This window comes from Scomber scombrus, chromosome 2 (assembly GCF_963691925.1).
Source record: "Scomber scombrus chromosome 2, fScoSco1.1, whole genome shotgun sequence".
In the NCBI taxonomy this organism is placed as follows: Eukaryota; Metazoa; Chordata; class Actinopteri; order Scombriformes; family Scombridae; genus Scomber; species Scomber scombrus.
In genome coordinates this window covers 28,477,657-28,497,454 of record NC_084971.1, presented here as the reverse complement: position 1 = coordinate 28,497,454, position 19,798 = coordinate 28,477,657, and the positions used below count along the sequence as shown (strand labels likewise).

The 19,798-nt window shown below is 39.1% G+C and overlaps 3 protein-coding genes across 3 annotated transcripts in view; all 3 read right to left on the bottom strand.

Annotated features, from left to right (window-relative positions):
* The window catches only part of cdc37 (cell division cycle 37 homolog (S. cerevisiae)), a 4,898-nt gene extending 1,471 nt beyond the window's left edge, over positions 1-3,427 (bottom strand). Inside the window, 6 exon segments of the mRNA XM_062426322.1 lie at positions 28-151; positions 293-407; positions 1,010-1,115; positions 1,198-1,277; positions 1,280-1,493; positions 3,311-3,427. Coding sequence (XP_062282306.1) covers positions 28-151; positions 293-407; positions 1,010-1,115; positions 1,198-1,277; positions 1,280-1,493; positions 3,311-3,427 — 756 coding nt within the window.
* Positions 3,428-4,635: 1,208 nt separating this feature from the next.
* On the bottom strand, positions 4,636-10,730 carry LOC133995474 (vascular cell adhesion protein 1-like). Its single transcript, XM_062434880.1, has 5 exons — positions 10,581-10,730; positions 8,852-9,121; positions 8,364-8,690; positions 7,230-7,487; positions 4,636-7,023 (listed from the first exon to the last, which is right to left on the bottom strand). Exons 1-5 carry the CDS (start codon positions 10,648-10,650, stop codon positions 6,848-6,850), a joined length of 1,101 nt encoding a protein of 366 aa, XP_062290864.1. The 5' UTR covers positions 10,651-10,730; the 3' UTR covers positions 4,636-6,847.
* A 1,995-nt stretch (positions 10,731-12,725) lies between these two features.
* LOC133995482 (cell adhesion molecule 4-like) lies at positions 12,726-19,052 on the bottom strand. The gene is made up of 5 exons (XM_062434893.1): positions 18,903-19,052; positions 16,654-16,923; positions 15,025-15,354; positions 13,792-14,049; positions 12,726-13,579 (listed from the first exon to the last, which is right to left on the bottom strand). The coding sequence occupies exons 1-5, from the start codon at positions 18,973-18,975 to the stop codon at positions 13,485-13,487; spliced, it is 1,026 nt and encodes a 341-aa protein (XP_062290877.1). The 5' UTR covers positions 18,976-19,052; the 3' UTR covers positions 12,726-13,484.
* Between the last annotated feature and the right edge of the window lie 746 nt (positions 19,053-19,798).

Sequence of the window (19,798 nt, the reverse complement as noted above, 5' to 3'; positions counted from 1 at the left end):
CACAGAAAAACTTACTGAACTACTGACCTTGATCTTGGAGAAGAATTGTCTGAAGCAGCCTCGTGGGTCGACCGTCAGCGTTAGAGCCAAATCTAAGATGGACTGCATGACGATGGCCTGGTGGGCCACCTGCTCCATCAGTGCATGTTTTCTACAACAGAGACAAGCAGGATTTATGAGGCTTTACTTTGTCTAATAAGTCTTTTTGTTCTATTTTAATCTGTTCTATTTTAATCCAAAATATGTACACAGCTTTTACTCATGGCGAGTGGCGACAAATGCGGCACTCACCTCATCTATCTCAAAGTCAATACAGATGACAACAAGACAATTAGCCGTCTCATCACACACCAGATGAGGGTTGTCCGACAGATACTTCTGACTGTCGTCCCAACGCCGCATCATACCTGTTACAACACACACACACACACACACACACACACACACACACACACACACACACACACACACACACACACACACACACGTACACAAAATGCTTCTTAAAGTGGAGTTCTTAAGGTTTTGTTTTTAAAACGGGAAGTCAAGTATGCTTTGTGTTCCTGTTTATAAGAACACTGAACCTTGTTCCTGTTTCAAAAATAGTGTTTTAAGCCAATATGTGACTCACTAAAAATAAGTGGAAATAATTATTTTCATGGGCTGAGCATTTTTAAAGAGGAACTACACAGATTATCATGAAGTGTACTTTTGTTTGTTTTTAACACTTAACTACACAATGAGAGTTTAGCATCTAAGTGTTTGAACACGTTTTTAATATTGAAAGAATATCTGCTAAGGAAGAGATAATGTTAGATAACAGGAAAGGTGGAAGGCTTTGGTAGCCAAGTATTTCCTGCGCATGCCACATAATCTCAGCATCTCTGATTCGATTCCAGCAAGGACCTTTGCTTCAGGTCATCCCCTGCTTCCTGTCGGCCTCTATGCATTGACTATCAAATAAAGGCAAAAATAAAATTAAAAAAGATAACAGGAAAAGAAAGTATACCAAAGTGTCTGATTTCCTTTGCATATTTTTCCGCAAAGGCCTTATGCTTCTCCACCTTTTCCTCCTGTGTGTCCTCCTTTGTGACGGGCTTAATGTTGAGAACACTCTGGAAAACAAGATAGAGGAGCATGTAAATTGGGATACTGACACCAACTGAAGTAACACCGAATCTTGACGCCACGCCTTACCTTGTTGAAACCCTCTTTGCTGATTGTGTCAACATTCCACGGCACCTTCTTTTCTTCTCGCCGATATTCCTCTATCATTTCTCAAACGATTTCTTATCCTTCTTCAGTTTTCTCACCTCGGCCTGAATTTTCTCTAGCTCAGCCTCTTTCTCCTTGTCCTCCTCTCCCTCCTTCCTTCCTTCTTCCAGCTCTCTGAGCCGTCCCTGAGCTTCCTCTAGAAACCTCTTGCATTCTACTAAATGATCCTCCAGCTCTTCCCCTCTCTGCTGAAACTCGATCATCCTTTCCAGCCGGGACTGTTGATGGCAGGACAGAGTACACACATGAAAAAGAAAGATAAAACGGAGCTGGTTAAAGATGGGAATGATGAACTAGTGAAACACAGAGGAGAGAAGTGCTAGAAGGCATTAGGTGGAGAGAAGATACTCAATAAAGGAATCAGAGGGAAAACAAACACAAACACACAAAGAAATACTGACAAATGGTGAAAGACCTAATTACCTAAAAGTAACATTTTGCAATCTGAGGACTATTTTGTTTTTCTTTTTAAACAATATTAAATCAGCAGCTAATGTGGGAGAAAGACCTCAAACGTCTCGTGGATGGAAATCATTAGGCATGTTTATGAGCTATGAAATACATTAGGGACATGAATCAGAATGACCCGTTCAGCCTCACTTGTAGTAATGTAATGTACGGTCACAAATGAGCGATGAAACTGAACCTAATGCTCCAGTGAACCAGCCAATAACGTTTCAGTTATTGGTGTTATTTTGATTTTCCCACAAGTCTGCAAACTTTGACTCTCTCCAAATATTAGATTTAAGAAACACATCAATCAAAATACAATTAACACTAAGACAGCCATGATAGCAGCTCTAAGAGGCTGGACCTTAACTAAATGCTCACAGCCATATGCTGATATTCTCATAATGATAATGCCAGCATGTTGATGTTGAGCATTACCGTGATTGTAAAGGGTGAGATATTTCAGCTTGGACCACAAACTGACTGATGTCATCGTTGTGAAATGCCACTAGCATGGCCAAAACAAAGAACTAACAGAGTGATAGTAGAGACTGCAAGTCACTTTAGACCTTTCACTTAAGTCATGTGACTGCTGGGCAGCAGCTAAGCCCATTAGTCACACAGAAACTAAACCACACAAACTGAGCTTGACCAATGCACATAGTAAACAACAATTAAATGAGCACTGAAACTGTTTTTTTTGTTGTAATCATTCCTCCTGTTCATACTGTTTCGTCAGACAGTGTTTACCTGTGGAAGTATAGTAACAAAAAGAGAGACTGTATCATTGAAAGATATCTGCTTGATTTGACTCATTTGGGCACCTGAAACTTCATATTAGCTTCAGATTAAATGCATTTTTGTACAGAAAGAGGACTGGGGATTTTGGCCTCCATCACTTAGATTGTAAGTGCTTTATGAAGGGATCTTCTAACAGTGGAAAGTAAATAAGTACATTTACTCAAGCATTGTCCTACACTACTTATCAGAGGGAAATTTGACAGCTTTAGAGATGAAACCAGTGGTTTCCAACCTTTATGGCTTCTGACGTCTTACAGAAAGCAGTGTGTAGTGTGGGTCACATTTCAGATGTCTATGAGTTGTTAACATAGTGATGAATAGTGATTTTTCCCTCTAAACTTCTAACATGGTTTCATTTCAATAAATGTTTTTTACCAAAAAATCAAAGATTAGAGTAAAAGTCAAAAAACTGATCAAAACTGTGGTTTTTCTTCTTTCCTTTCCCATTAATCATCTCACAACCTCTGGTAACCCTCTGGCAGGGCCCACGCCCTTGGTTGGGAACCACTGGATTAAACTAAACTACATATATTTTAAACTAGCTCCACCCACAGCAGCTACAACACCAAAATGCTGCTTAACACACTGATGCTTCAGTATTAATAACCTAATGATGAGTCAGAGGGACAAACCACTACTTTTACTGCAATACTTTAACTACATTTTACTGTCACAGTATTTTACCGATGACAGATTTCTGTGTAACACCTGTTGGTTACTGATCTAAAAACTAACCAGGTAAAAGACTCCAAACTTCACGGCTACAACAAGTTTCAAGGCTGACCCGGTGTCTCATCCTGAACAGGCTCGGTGTGTCCACAAACGGATTGGTCACATCTTCATCGTCCGACACGTAGATGTGATCCCAGACGCTGTAGTCGATGCCCGCTCCGGTGCTCATCTTCCAGGTATTTCTCTCTCCTTCTCTCCGTCTCTGCTTGGGACTTTCAGGTTTTTAGCTGCAGTAAAAAATAAAGCTCAGCTGTGGCTCTACACCAACAGAGTGTCCGTGCACAAGAAGACAAGATGATGGTTTCTCAATCCTCTCACCAAAGATTAGCAGCACCAAGCTGTTTATACACTAATCTCATTACCAATGGCAGCTCCGAGTCGCTGCTGTGTTGGTTTTGTTCACCCTGTATGCTCATTATGTTCAAGCTCTCCTTACAATACTTAAAAAACAGAGCTGTAAATCATGAGTTATTATATTTAAGGCGATGGCCGTCACTGTCTGAACAGGCTGAGGCGCTCCAGGTTAAAGGAGGATGGCACATTACTTTTATTTCAATCAATGTTCAAATGATCCAATATTTCAGCAAAAATGAAAGATTAAAGAAAAAGTCCAACAACTGAAAACAGATTTGTGTATCAGAACTTTGTTTTCTCTTCTATATTCTTCCATTAATCATTAATCATTTCATGACCCTTCAGATTTATGTAGTGACCCTTTGGAGGGGCCCAACCCCTAGGTTGGGAACCATTGGACTAAACTAGCTAACTGTATATAAAGTAGTGTAAACTAGCTCCACCTCCAGCAGCTACAACAGTAACATGCTGCTCTAACACTGATGCTTCAGTATTAATAATCTAATGATGTCATATATAATATATCAGAGGGACCAAACCACTACTTTTACTGTAATACTTTAACTACATTTTGCTCCTCATACCTCGTGTATGTACTTTTACGTAAGTAGTATGTTTCATTGAGGACTTTTACTTGTAATAGAGTATTTTTACATTGTTGTATTGGTACTTATTGAAGTGAAGGATCTAAACATTTATTCTACCACTGCAAGTAGGCCATGTATATATTCAGTGTTTTTATGGATGTTTAATCTATGTTTAAGTATGTCACAGCTGTACTTTATGTGTCCCACTGCTTCACTGTCTACATCCAGTAGTCTTTGTGTTGTTCTGAGCTTGTGAGCCAATTTTTAATTGAGTGCTTAGTAAACATGAATCAGGTATGAAAACTCAAACGTGGGGTCAGTTCCTGAGGTCAGGATGCACAGATGTTTCCTCTGACAGTGTTTTCAGTTTTTGGTTGCGATGATACTGTAATCGTATTCCCACAAAATAATAAACAACATCTGTGACAGAATTTTAAAAAGCTTTAATCATTCCCTCTCAGTTTCAGGGTTGTTATGCACAAGGCATGACATGCTAAGACAGACAGTAGACCGACTGTGTTTTAAATGAACAGAAGTTGTATAACAATGCAGGTTTCATTAGGTATGGCTGGGCTACTTCATCAGTTGTTTATCTATTATTGATGACTGTTTGGAGTTAAAAAATAAAGTTTCTCCTGTCCACGTCTTTCCACCCCTCATCTCCTCCAAGTACCAACAGGAGAAACAGTAAGGAGGGGAGGAAAAAGGTAGGAGTGAAACATTTTTGGGATATATTTACACATTCCAATCTGAACAAAATCTCTGCACTGGACTTTCCTTTAAAAGCCTCAGATATCCAAATGCCTCAAGAGTTTGAATTGTATAAACAGGAAATCTATAATTTCTTGGCCATCTTGCTTTTGCAGTTCGGTGTACGTTCCACTTTGTCACACAGTAAAACGCAGTGAGCATGTCTGACGATCTTTCATACATACAAACAAGAAGTGGTTAACATGTTTAGAAAGAGATAAAGAAGATAATGCAGTATTTTTTACACATGTTGCTGTTTTAACATTTACTGGTCTACTATTTATCATGCCAACAACTTGAACATACAAATATAAAAAAGACAATGAGGATATATGTGAGTGTTATGTACAAAGTGCCACCTTTCATTTGTTAGTTTATCTCTTCTCATTCACTTTAAAAATAACAAAGATGACAATGCTGTACAAAGCTTATTGTGCTTTCTGTATGCTTATTATTACAATGAAGTCTCTGCTTGTATGCATACCTCTGTCAGCCACAGTAGAACCAAAATACACACACACACACACACAAATACACAGAATACATGCACATGAGGTGACTGTTGCTCCATTAGTAGCTGTAGGTTGGTGAGAGTTCAGCCCTGTGCTTTCAGTGGTTTAACACGCAGCCATTGACTGAAATGTGAGAATTTTCATATGATACTTATATATTCATAACCAAACTTTCTAAAAAAAAAAGAAGTTATTTGCAGCGACACAAGCAAAATTAAATAGAGAGAAACTGTAAAATAGCACGATAAACTCAACTACAGAAACACTTAGGCCCCATGTGGCTGAATAAGCAGCACATATTAATGTTGTGTATTATGTGTATTCATTTTGTATTTCTCTAAGAAAATGGCAAAACAGAAAATTGGATCCAGTTTCTCAAATTTTCCTATTTAATTATAAGCTACACACAAGTTCTCCTATGATTTATCTTACAAAAATAATATCATAAAATTACAGACTAGTCGTACAGCTCATTTGAAACATTCAATATTATGTCATATAAAATATGTCCCTGTGTGTTTTTTCTTAGTTTTTTTGTAAAGCTTCCTTTCTGTATGTACCAGACTCGTGGTTGCTAAAGGATAAGGCAAGCGGTAAGCCAAAAAGCTTCTTCCTCCACAGACCTCCATTGTTTTCCAAAAACTACTTAAAAACCAATCAGTGAGAATCAAGTGTGATAAATGTTCAAGCACTGTTGTTTATTTTGAGTCAATCCCACGTACACTGTCCTGCTGCCGGACATACACTAGTGCATCAAATGTGTATTAATCCGTGCATGAAAATCGTCCCCAATAAATTCACATTTTACCCTTGTTTGAGTAACGTTTGCTTAAAACTACAGTGACCTGCTGCTGTAGAAAATTACTGAGCACCTTTATTTAGCATATTTATATATATTTATATATATGTGACCAGTTTTTAAAAGTTTTTTGTCTTCAGTAGAAATGAATGGACTTGGGGCTGAGAGTCACAGACAGGGTGGGGACGTCGGACAGCACATATAGAAAAACAATAGTAACAATCTTACCTCTAACTTCATAAAATTAAATGTGACAAATATAGTGACAATATATTACATTTTTTATCAATGTTAACGGAAGAGTTGGACCTTTAACACTATACATGGTGAATAATATACGTTAAAAAAAATATAACTCCATAAACAAAGCAACACTTCGATATGACGATTTAAACCTAATTTTAAGCGTATTCACAGCATGTGTGTTACTCCTCATATAGAGGGACTCCAGGGGCTTTCTACAGCAGTTGGTGTTAGGCCATGTACATCTGTGGTTTACAGCTAACTGCAGTTCATTAGCATAACCGTAGCATGACATAGCAACAGGTTCAGGAAGTCCATACACATGTGAGGCCTCACCAACAAATTTACTCTCCAACAGGCACAGCAACGTGTTGATGGCGTTGGCCAAGATGGAAGACATCCTTCAGGTTGTACTGTCCCACTCGGTTGGTTTTGTACAGATGCCACACAACGCCGAAGACAAGGACAGCCAGAACGATGACTGCTACCACCACAATAATAATAATGTAGATGCTGCTCTCTGTAGCAGGTTGGGTGAGGAGTGTTTGAAAAGAAAACAGGAATAGATACATATTATACATCAGAGCAATACCAAAAACAGAGGAAGTTCATTGAGGTCACGTGTTCTGTTTCTCAAGTACTGTGAGAAAACGATACCACAATTACTTTTCAGTGACTCAGTTGTCACTAACAATCATAACCCTGAAGACTGAACTTTAAACTCACCGTTGACATCCACAGTAAACTCTTTAGTCACATTCCCCACAGAGTTGCTGACCAAACAGATGTACTGTCCTCCATCTGTAGAAGTTACAGCCTCGATACTGAGAGTGCTGTCACTGAAGGGGGGGCGACTGGTTGACGGGAGCGTCCAGGTGTAGGAGGGGCTGGGGTTTCCTTCACTAGAGCAGTTCAGATGCAGAGGGTCTCCTATTGTCACGTTGAGCCGTTCTGGATCGGGACTCTCCTTCACCTGAGGCTTGTCTGTGTGTTGATTTGGGGGGGGGGAATACGAAACATGTCATCACTGAGAAATGGAAGTAATTTTGAAATTAGTACGAGTAAAAGAAAAGTGGAAAGTACCCAACTATTTTCCCCACAGCACTGGCCATAACCGGCCTTTCTACATCACATTTAGTTTCTTCTTTTAGTTAACATTTATTTAAAGGAAGTGATCACAATTTTTGTCTTTCTTAAAACAATGGTCAGGTGCCCAAATGAACCCTTTAACAGCTGTGATCTTTCCTCCTGTTCGTACTGACCATCAGAAGATCCCTTCATAATGCATTTACAATGTAAGTGATAGGGGGCAAAATCCACAGTCCTCCTTCTGTGTTTGCCTGAAACTAATATGAAGCTTCAGCTGTCACAATTATTCAAATTCAGTCGATATCTTTCAACATTACAGATATTTTAGGGTTAAAGTCCCTCTTTTTGTTACTATACTTCCACCACAGCTCAACAGGGAAACACAAAGAGGGAATTTGATGATAAAAAGACTGAAACTGTGGCAGATATCCACCTGATATGACTAATTCAGACTGTTGAAACCTTTTAAATGGATTTTTTGCACAAAATGAATGCATGGACACATTGTGGGTTTTGGCCTCAATCACTGTAAGTGTATTACGATCCTCTAATGGCCTGTATGAACAGAAGGAATAATTACATGATTTGTGAATGATTTGTTTAAAGACAGACTTGAAAAATTGTGAACCTATCCTTCAATGTTACTCTTTAAACAAAAGATACAAAAAAGGCCAATGTGATGACCAAATAAAGCTGTTTTTAAAGAGTTATATGTTTGTGTCAAATGTTTGTTTGAGATGAGATGTGTGTCAATTTTGTTTTCTCACTCACAGTGAACAGTGGCGATGATGTTTCGTGACATCACCACAGGAGGAGGCTGTGGTCCTTCAGCTCCCAGCTCTAGCTCGGCTTCACACCAGTACAGGCCTCCATCATCTTTACTAGGGTTGATGTCAAGAGTGAAGGTCTCAGTCACTGGCTCCTTTGTTGTGCTGTTGGACTGTCGTCTCTGTAGTTCTGTCTGTCCTCTGTAGAAGGTCACATTGAGGTTACTAATAGGAGCAACTTCCTGGACTGTACACTGCAGAGTGTACTGATGGCCTGCAAACATCGGCCCAGAGTGATTTAGGAAGCTGAGATAGACATTTTTTGGAGGCTCTGAGGAGACAAACAGAGAGACACACAGTAAGATACAAGTGGTGAACTACAGCTGACAACATGAAAAAACCTAAATATATCCAACATACTTATTTCTTATTTTGATCATATATATTAAATTGTTACTGCAGTATTCTTTGTTTAACAGCAAGTTTACTTACGATAGACGGTTATAGGCAGGCTGGTAACACACTGGTTATCATCATCATCAGTATAGTAGCACTGTGGAGATGTATTCCATTCAGTCAGGTTGTCAACTTTCCATGAAATCGTGGTTCCATTTTCTTCCTTGACCCCCACAGCATGCTCCAGACCAAATGAATCATTTGTGCAATTATGCTGACAAACAAGGCAGGTGGCAGAGGCTGGGTCACCATACTTCACTACCAGTCTGGACGGAGTGAAAACAGGTTTTTCTGCACAGTTTGCATCTGTAAGACAGAGACATGAAATGCTGAGATGAACAAAAGTGGATGTAAAAGTTAGAAATCACATTAAAACAATGCAAGCACAGTGTGTTTGTGTCAATGTTCAAGAAGCCAAGAGTTCAGAGGTTTTGTTTGTTTATTCAGCTAATTTATAGTTTCCACTTATTAAGTCCCAGATTATCTTAATTGAAGTGTGTGTTCTATTGTAGTTTCAATTTATTTTATATTGTGTTTATTAATGTTAGCAAGCAGGTTTCATTTTCCATCTTACGATACATGATTTTCTTTTTTTGTTTGTTTTTTACATGATTTTATGTTCTCTGTGGTGCATTTTTCATGTGAAGCACTTGATGTAATTTATTTTGTTTGAGCTATATTTCTTGTATGAAAGATAGTCTGTAAACCTAAAATTAGTAGTTGACCTGCTTACGTGTGTTTTTCAGCACACACACACACACACACACACACACACACACACACACACACACACACACACCAGGGGCGGAGCTAAGGTGTGGCTTTTGAGGCTGCAGCCCTGAATGTTGTCTCAAAAGTTTTCTAAACAGTGACTTCAACCAATTGCTGACTGAATCTGAGTGAATTTATATCAGTTGTGATTAAGAGTGAAACTTCTGAAGACATTTCAGCTGAGGCAGAAATGCTATTAACAATTAATGTAATATTTATTTTGTTTTCTTTTTGATTTAAGACCTTATTGTTATTTATGTATTTCTATGTGTATTCTTTTTGGAAAATTGTTAATAAGAACCTAAATAAATCACTTCTACTACTACTAATGTTTGCAGTAGTCGTACAATACAGTAAAATTAAAGTCTGCACATGTGAACCATGGCTGCATCTGGGCTTAGCCTCCAAAATCAGGGGCCTTTACACTCATTCATTCATTTCCTTAAGAGATTTACCCTAATCCTAAATTATAATCTCTACTTGTCTAACCCTAATCTAAAAATCACTGACCCCAAAAAAAAACAGCTTTTTCCCAGTTGGGGACACAACTTTTGCCTCCAGTTGTCAAGCTGTCCTCAACTTACACAGACTTCCCATCCCAGTTTTATAAGTAGGCTATATACTATAGATTTGCTTATTGGCATTATATTTAAGAGTCGTGTGGGGTTAACATCTACATTGTAGTATATAGTGCCGCACAACACTATAGAGGTTATATACGTCGTACACTACAAGTACATTAATATACAATATAGCGATCCATAATGAAAGAAAAACCCATTTTGGCAAACCTAAAATAAACGAATATAGCCTATAACTGCATCTGAAACCAGTAATTTGATAATGTGCCATATATAAATGCTGAGAACCTCAAAAATAAGCAAATAAATCAACATAACAACACGCTAAACTATCTAGACTGTGTGTCTACTTAACTTCTATAGATCATTTTTAACACTTTATATTACGAACAAACGAAATGTGGGAGACTTACCGCAGCACACATGGAAGTTGTGCAGGAAGTTCAGCACAGAAAAAACTACAAACGCGTAACGGAGAAACATTATTTTCCTTTAGTCCTGTGAGCAAATGGAGATCGTGACCATGAAAGAAAATAGCTCTGACCAAGGCTACGACTAGAGACTGCGGCCAGTGTTGCCAACTCCTCAGTAAGGAAAGAAGCTATTGGCTGTCCTAAAAGTCGCTAAATGACATCATCACCAACTTTTTGTTGGGTAGTGTAGGGGTGCAAATACACCCAGGCAAGTCTACTTAACATTAAGGTTAAGACTTGGTTTAAAGGTAAAGTAAGTTTAGGGTTAGGTGTAATGTTACGACAAGTCTCCAGGAAATTAATGTAAGTCAATGTGATGTCCTGTGTGTGTGTGTGTGTGTGTGTGTGTGTGTGTGTGTGTGTGTGTGTGTGTGTGTGTGTGTGTGTGTGTGTGTGTGTGAGAAAGTTTTTGGCCAGAAATACCAACATGTTCACCTTTTCTGGCTTTAACAGACTGCGGAGTGGGGTAGCAACACTACCGGCTGTGCTGAACACATTCAGATGGAGCGCTGGTAGCACAAATGCATAAATATTTATGTGTAAGCCTGGCCACGAGCGGCCACCCTGAATTTCCTGCAGGGATTATTTGTTATAATAATGAAATTATATAATACTATAATAACCAGTGGCGTGCACAGACATTTTGGGGGGCAGGTGCTCAGTGAAAAATAAGTGCACAGACTTTTGGCGCTTTTCCACTACACAGTTCCAGCACGACTCGCCTCGACTCGGCTCGCCTCACCTCGGTTTTTTTTTGCGTTTCCGCTAGGGAAAGTACCTGGTACCTGGTCCTTTTTTAGTACCTGCTCTGGTGAGGTTCCAAGCCAGCCAAGCCAGTACTAAAATGTGACGTCACCAGACTGCCGGCCGCTGATTGGTCAGAAGAGTTGTCGCTGGAAGAGTCATGAGCCGTCCCACACAAGATTCAAACCCAGCATTTTTAAATACCGGTAACAGCGTTACAACCATAGTTACAGCCATACGGCTCAATTTTCTTGCTTTGTGTGAGACAAAAAGCCTCATACAGCAGCAAGTACACCACTGCCTCCATGTCCTCCATTGTTTATGTGTTTTGTGTCGCGTATAAAACGAAGTCACAGCAGTTTCGCAGAGCCGTGCTATGACGACCCCGCCCACGTTGAGTAGGTACTTTTTTGTAATGGAAAAGGTCTGTTCTGGAACCGTACCGAGTCGAGGCGAGTCGTGCTGAAACTGTGTAGTGGAAAAACGCCATTTGTGCGGCATGTGGAACTGCTGGCTGCCTTATGGCGCTTTTCCACTACACCGTTCCAGCACGACTCGCCTCGGTTCTTTTTGCGTTTCCACAAGGGAAAGTACCTGGTACCTGGTCCTTTTTTCAGTACCTGCTCTGGTGAGGTTCCAAGCGAGCCAAGCCGGTACTAAAATGTGACGTCGACACACTGCTGGCCGCTGATTGGTAGTTGTCGCTGGAAGAGTCATGAGCCGTCCCACACAAGATTCAAACCCGGCATTTTTAAATACCGGTAACAGCGTTACAACCATAGTTACAGCCATACGGCTCAATTTTCTTGCTTTGTGTGAGACAAAAAGCCACATATAGCAGCAAGTATACCACTGCCTCCATGTCCTCCATTGTTTATGTGTTTTGTGTCGCGTATAAAACGAAGTCACAGCAGTTTCGCAGAGCCGTGCTATGACGACCCCGCCCACGTTGAGTAGGTACTTTTTTGTAATGGAAAAGGTCTGTTCTGGAACCGTACCGAGTCGAGGCGAGGCGAGTCGTGCTGAAACTGTGTAGTGGAAAAGCGCCATTTGTGCGGCATGTGGAACTGCTGGCTGCCTTATCATAGCAGTGTGAGACACAAAAAAACATTACAGGCACATGTTGAATGTAATTGTATATTTAATTATGTCAATATGTTAATATCAATTGGACCAGTCAATCACTGTTGTCTTATTTCTCTGGACTATACACACATGGAGAGGTTTCTATCAAGTTAGGCAGCTACAATGATAGATCAGTGTACTGGTTGCAAAATAAGAAACGTGTTTTTTCCTGTCAGAACAAAAGAAGTGTACAAAGTGTCATTTTGAAGTGAGGAGTGAAGAGTGAGCATTACCATTCTCTAAAGCAGCATCCTCCTCGGTGGTCATCACGTCATATCTATTATTGATTTGGGCTAGCATCGCTATAGCTTGGCAACTGAGGCTTAGGGGGCTAACAATACACTCGACTCGATTCATTTATGTGTTACCTGGCTGATGGGGCAGGGGAAGAAAATAAAGAAATTAAATACAGGAAAATAAATGTGAACTAAAACGTGGAATAAATGTAATCCACTTTTGCAATGCAACACTATGTTTTGTTACAAATTTTACATCATTTGTCACACAATGATTTTGAAAAGTAAATTGTTTTTCAGGATATGTCCTGCTCAATATTGACAAAACGTTTGAACATTTAAATGACGGACAACTATTTTTACAAGTGCACTTAAATGCAATGTAGGTGGATAAAGTCTTACTTTTGGTTTAAATGTTTCTTTTTGCAAATGTCATTTCAGATTAAATAAAACCAACATAAATACAAAATGTACATTTAAAATGTTTTATTGAATTGCTCATGTACAGCATGTGTGTGTTACACCTCATATAAAGGGATTCCTGAGGCTTTTTATGTACATCTGTGGTTTACACCTAACTGCAGCTTATGAGCATAACTGCAGCACTTGACATGTCAACAGGTTCAGGTCGTCTATACACATGTGAGGCTTCACCCAAAAACTTACTCTCCAACAGGCACAGCAACGTGTTGATGGTGATGGCAAAGATGGAAAATGTCCGTCAGGTTCTACTGTCCCGTCATTTGTTTCTTTTCAGATACCACACAACAAAGACAAGGGCAGCAAGAACGATGACTGCTACCACCACGCCTATTATAATGTGGATGTAGTTCACTGCAGGGGGTTGGGTGAGGGGTGTGGGTAAAGAAAACAGGAAGAGAAAATGTACATCAGAGCAATGCCAAAACCAGAGGAAGTTCATTGAGGTCACGTGTTCTGTTTCTCAAGTACTGTGAGAAAGCGATACCACAGTTACTTTTCAGTGACTCAGTTGTCACTAACAATCATAACCCTGAAGACTGAAAATTACTGAACTTTAAACTCACCGTTGACATCGACAGTAAACTCTTTAGTCACATTCCCCATAGAGTTGCTGACCAAACAGATGTACTGTCCTCCATCTGTAGAAGTTACAGCCTCGATACTGAGAGTGCTGCCACTGAAGGGGGGGCGACTGGTTGACGGGAGCGTCCAGGTGTAGGAGGGGCTGGGGTTTCCTTCACTAGAGCAGTTCAGATAAAGAGGGTCTCCTTTTATCACGGTGATCCGTTCTGGATCGGGACTCTCCTTCAGCTGAGGCTTGTCTGTGTGTTGATTGAACACATCATTTATTTAAATGATGTGTTCACATTTTTTTGTCTTTCTTAAAACAATAGTCGGGTGCCCAAATGAACCCAGTAGCAGGTTTTTCTTGCTGTGATCTTTCCTCCTGTTCATACTGACCATCAGAAGATCCCTTCATAATGCATTTACAATGTAAGTGATCGAGGGCAAAATCCACAGTCCTCATTCTGTGTTTGCCTGAAGCGAATACGAAGCTGCCAAAATGATTCAAATCCAGTCAATATCTTTCAACATTACAGACATTTTAGTGCTAAAGTCTCTCTTTTTGTATTATACTTCTACCACAGCTCAACAGGGAAACACAAAGAGGGAATATGATGCTAAAAAGACTGTTAATGTGGCAGATATTCACCTGATATGACAAATTCAGACTGTTGAAATCTCAAATAAGCTTCAGATAAAATGTTTTGCACAAAATGACTGCATGGACACACTGGGGCTTTTGGCCTGGTAAGTGTATTACGATCCTCTAATGGCCTGTATGAAGAGAAGGAATAATTACATGATTTGTGAATGATTTGTTTTAAGACAGACTTGAAAGATTGTGAACCTATCCTTCAATGTTACTCTTTAACCAAAAGATACAAAAGAGGCTGTGATGTGATGTGCCTATCTATGGTCACCGATAGAGGGCACTGCAACATTGTTGTTATTGTGTGTTACACAGTGTTTCAGAAGAAGACTAGCTGAAAGCTAAGTTACATGGCAGCCAGTAAGAACATTTGCTAGTGTACCGTTCATGAAGCCCTATATTGAATAAACGGTTAAGTGAAGCTGTATGTGTATCATGACAGAAGCCAACATGATGACCAAATAAAGCTGTTTTTAAAGAGTTATGTGTTTGTGTCAAATGTTTGTTTTGCTGTTGTCACATTAAAACTTTTACTAGCTGGCTCAGAGATGAGATGTGTGTCAATTTTGTTTTTCTTACTCACAGTGAACAGTGGCAGTGATGTTTTGTGATGTCACCACTGGAGGAAGCTGTGGTCCTTCAGCTCCCAGCTCTAGCTCGGCTTCACACCAGTACAGGCCTCCATCATCTTCTTTACTAGGGTTGATGTCCAGGGTGAAGGTCTCATTAACTGGCTCCATTGTTGTGCTGCTGGACTGTAGTCTCTGTAGTTCTGTCTGTCCTCTGTAGAAGGTCACAGTGAGGTTACTAATAGGAGAAACTTCCTGGACTGTACACTGCAGAGTGTACTGATGGCCTGCAAACATCGGCCCAAAGTGATTTAGGAAGCTGAGATGGACATTTTTTGGAGGCTCTGAGGACACAAACAGAGACACACACAGTAAGATACAAGTGGTGAGCTACAGCTGACAACATGAAAAAACCTAAATCTATCCAACATACTTATTTAATATTTTGATCATATACACTCACGGCCACTTTATTAGGTACACCTGTCCAACTGCTCGTTAACGCAAATTTCTAATCAGCCGATCACATGGCAGCAACTCAATGCATTTAGGCATGAAGACTTGGTCAAGACGATCTGCTGCAGTTCAAACCGAGCATCAGAATGGGGAAGAAAGGTGATTTAAGTGACTTTGAACGTGGCATGGTTGTTGGTGCCAGACAGGCTGGTCTGAGTATTTCAGAAACTGATCTACTGGGATTTTCACGCACAACCATCTCTAGGGTTTACAGAGAATGGTCCGAAAAAGAGAAAATATCCAGTGAGCGGCAGTTTTGTGGGCACAAATGCCTTGTTGATGCCAGAGGTCAGAGGAGAATGGCCAGACTGGTTCGAGCTGATAGAAAGGCAACAGTAACTCAAAAAAGTAACCACTTGTTACAACCGAGGTATGCAGAAGAGCATCTCTAAGAACAGGAAACTGAGGCTACAATTCGCACAGGCTCACCAAAATTGGACAATAGAAGATTGGAAAAAGGTTGCCTGGTCTGATGAAACTCGATTTCTGCTGCGACATTCGTATGGTAGGGTCAGAATTTGGCGTAAACAACATGAAAGCATGGATCCATCCTGCCTTGTATCAACGGTTCAGGCTCGTGGTGGTGGTGCAATGGTGTGGGGGATATTTTCTTGGCACACTTTGGGCCCCTTAGTACCAATTGAGCATCGTGTCAACGCCACAGCCTACCTGAGTATTGTTGCTGACCATGTCCATCCCTTTATGACCACAGTGTACCCATCTTCTGATGGCTACTTCCAGCAGGATAACGCGCCATGTCATAAAGCGCGAATAATCTCAGACTGGTTTCTTGAGCAATGAGTTCACTTTACTCAAATGGCCTCCACAGTCACCAGATCTCAATCCAATAGAGCACCATTGGGATGTGGTGGAACGGGAGATTCGCATCATGGATGTGCAGCCGACAAATCTGCAGCAACTGCGTGATGCTATCATGTCAATATGGACCAAACTCTCTGAGGAATGTTTCCAGTACCTTGTTGAATCTATGCCACGAAGGATTAAGGCAGTTCTGAAGGCAAAAGGGGGTCCAACCCGGTACTAGCAAGGTGTACCTAATAAAGTGGCCGGTGAGTGTATATTAAATTGTTACTGCAGTATTCTTTGTTTAACAGTAAGTTACTTACGATAGACGGTTATAGGCAGCCTGGTAACACACTGGTTATCATCATCATCAGTATAGTAGCACATTGGAGATGTATCCCATTCAGTCAGGCTGTCAACCTTCCATGAAATCGTGGTTCCATTTTCTTCAGTGTACCCCACAGCATGCTCCAGACCAAATATGTCACTTGTGCAATTATGCTGACAAACAAGGCAGGTGGCAGTGGTTGGGTCACCATACTTCACTATCAGTCTGGACGGAGTGAAAACAGGTTTTTCTGCACAGTTTTCATCTGTAAGACATGAAATGCTGAGATGAAAAATTTAGTAACAAATTAGTACGGCTGACATTTTAACAGTGTTAATTTTTTTTTACACGCACATGTTGTGTTTGACCCTTGTCCCAACCTGTAGTTTTGGAAATAAGGAAGCGATGCAGCAGTTACATTGTGGATAACAAGCAGAGTCTCAAATACCAAACATACAGCTGATACAGAGAGACATTTTCCCGCTCGCCAAAGGTGTGTGTGTGAACAGGAATGAATGTATGTATGAATGTAACTAGTTCCTTACTGATATTATAACTGACAACAGATTTTTTTTTAACATTTGCATGAAGTAATCCACTCCCATGTTAATAAGACGATTAAAAACTTGAAATATACTTTTAAAATGAATTTAGGAAAGAATAAAAATTGTGCGCTTAATTTGCAATTAATCGCGAGTTAACTCATGACAATCATGCACTTAATCACGATTAAATAATTCTAATTTTACATGACATTGGTATGTTGTATGTGTTTTTATCTATTCAGGATATCCTCTGATATATTCATCATTAGTCATTCTTTTAATAAACAATTCAATCTAATCTGCACTGATTTAAACAATGACTTTTTTTAGGATGCTGAACAACCCCGTTATGCACTGAACAGTTACAGCTACTAATACTGATAATAGTAATAATCATAATAACTTGAATATTTGCAGCATTTTAAGGTACAGAAGGATGAACACTAAAATGAATAAAAAAAAGAAGTGGAGTGAATCGTGATTAAAAATGAAAGCACAGGAAAATATAAAAGGGTCATTCCGCCAAATGGGTGCCATTTCCATCCCCAGGACACACATATATATATAATTATGTATGAAAATGTACTTTTAAATACATTTTATTACCAAACAAAGTGTCCTGCACATTTATCGAATAGCAAATTTAAGATGAATCATTTAAAACATTAATAAAAAATATCATTTTTACCTGTCCCCGATCTCAAACACTATATTTTATCATGAAATATAATTATTAAAATCCTTCAGAAATCTTTTTATTGCATTGTTCTGTGAATCCACATCCCATACATGCTTTCAATATTTTCACAAGATATTCGTAATATTTTGGTTAAAATACAGATTTTAGTTGTGTCCCCAGGTTTTCACTCCTAGTCCTGTTACCCTAGTCACATGTTAAGATAAGATATTCCTTTATTAGTTTTGTTCAACAGGAAGTTACATCGTCTACATCTTCTGAAGGACATGGGAAGACCAAAAGTGAGTTTTTTCATTTATTTTTCTGTATATTTGATGATATTGTAACTGTAACTGAGAAGGTCATTCTCAACATTCTGTTACCTAAAATCTTTCTTAGATGTTATTTGTTTATTTTTTTACAAAAATATTTTATACTACTTTTACTAAAATGCAAATGTTTAGCAAATTACAGGAATGTGCTCAGTGTCCTCTTACTACTAGTATGGATATCATGTGGCTACATTTCATGTATTTTACTAATTCTATGCTAAAAACTGTCCTGTTACTCCATCCTGTTATTTTAAAGAATATAAGTTTAAATAATACTAATCACCTGATTTTTAAGTTTTATAGTATGAATTACCTAAGTTGTTGACATTTAAGATCAGTTTTACAATACAACATACATATAGACACACATTCCTATTATCCAATGTTCATTCCTGTTACTAAATTGTTTTTTTTTTTTTTAATGAAACAAATGGCACCCATTCGGTGGAATGGCCCGAAAACACTACAAAGTATGTGAAATATAAAGGTGCTTTTGAGCTTTTAAGGCAAAACGTTGAATGGAGTTCAACAGCTGCAGAACAGTAAAGATATTTACAGATTGTTTGTAACAAGCAGCACAGATAATTACAGAAATCACAGTCTTATTTAGACAGGGTATATACCCCTTTTAAGGTAATATGCCACTTTTATGGTGGACCGCAGTCTGCAGCTCATAGAAAACTGAACTTACCAGCAGTGACCACATGGAAGCCGGGCAGAAAACTGATCACAGAAACAATCACAAGAACAAAACCATTAAACATTATTCCCAGTTATTGTCTCATTAAAAACATAAAAAACTAATAAAAAATAATCGAACAACAACCCGAAAGTGGATGCACTCTGAATTCACTCTGAAAGTGGGTCCACTCCCTTTTTCCATTGACCATTGTTGTCTTGAAAATGTTGAGGCTACTCCCCCTGGTTCTGTGCTCAGGAAATTATTTTTACATTATCTGATTGTCTTCCTCAACAGTGCTTCTCCCATCCGAAGCTACTGTCTGCTCTGTCACTTTCATTTCATTGAAGCCTGAAGAAAGATAAACATCCATACTTGATGTTCATTGCATTTACTTAAATAGTATTTGAGTTAGTTGTTTTAAGATATCACACAACTTATGGCATATGAGACTCTATCAGAAGGTAGTGATTTAAGATAAGATTAGGACAGAAGATGCAAGGCAGAGTAGCATGACATTTAAAGGACCAGTGTGTGAGATTTAGTGGTATCTAGTGGTGAGGTAGGTAGGACAGGTAACAAAAATACGGCAATGCTCTGATACACAAATCTATTTTCAGTTTTGTCTACTCTTTGATTTTTGGTGAAATATTGAATAATTTGAACGTTTATTAAAATGATACTGTGTGAAAAGTTTACAGGGAAAAATCACTATTTGGTGGAGCTGTTAACAACTCTGACTACACACTGCTTTTTGTAAGACGTTCAAAGCCAAAAAGGTTTTAAAACACTGGTTTCATCTTTAACAATGTGTTGTATTTTAAAAGCTTGTTATATTATCCATTGTGAAGCTCAGATTTTGACAGTGAAGAACCAGATTTCTCTTTAAATAAAACAGGGCCTCCCAG

Excerpts from the sequence above, each read along its gene's own strand:
- LOC133995474 (XM_062434880.1), bottom strand. The coding sequence starts at position 10,650 with ATGTTTCTCCGTTACGCGTTTGTAGTTTTTTCTGTGCTGAACTTCCTG. Across the intron at positions 9,122-10,580 it reads CAACTTCCATGTGTGCTGCG|ATGCAAACTGTGCAGAAAAA; the intron begins GTAAGTCTCCCA and ends TCTGTCTTACAG. Across the intron at positions 8,691-8,851 it reads CCTGCCTATAACCGTCTATC|AGCCTCCAAAAAATGTCTAT; the intron begins GTAAGTAAACTT and ends TTGTCTCCTCAG.
- LOC133995482 (XM_062434893.1), bottom strand. The coding sequence starts at position 18,975 with ATGTTTAATGGTTTTGTTCTTGTGATTGTTTCTGTGATCAGTTTTCTG. Across the intron at positions 16,924-18,902 it reads CTTCCATGTGGTCACTGCTG|ATGAAAACTGTGCAGAAAAA; the intron begins GTAAGTTCAGTT and ends CATGTCTTACAG. Across the intron at positions 13,580-13,791 it reads GTTTACTGTCGATGTCAACG|TGAACTACATCCACATTATA; the intron begins GTGAGTTTAAAG and ends AACCCCCTGCAG.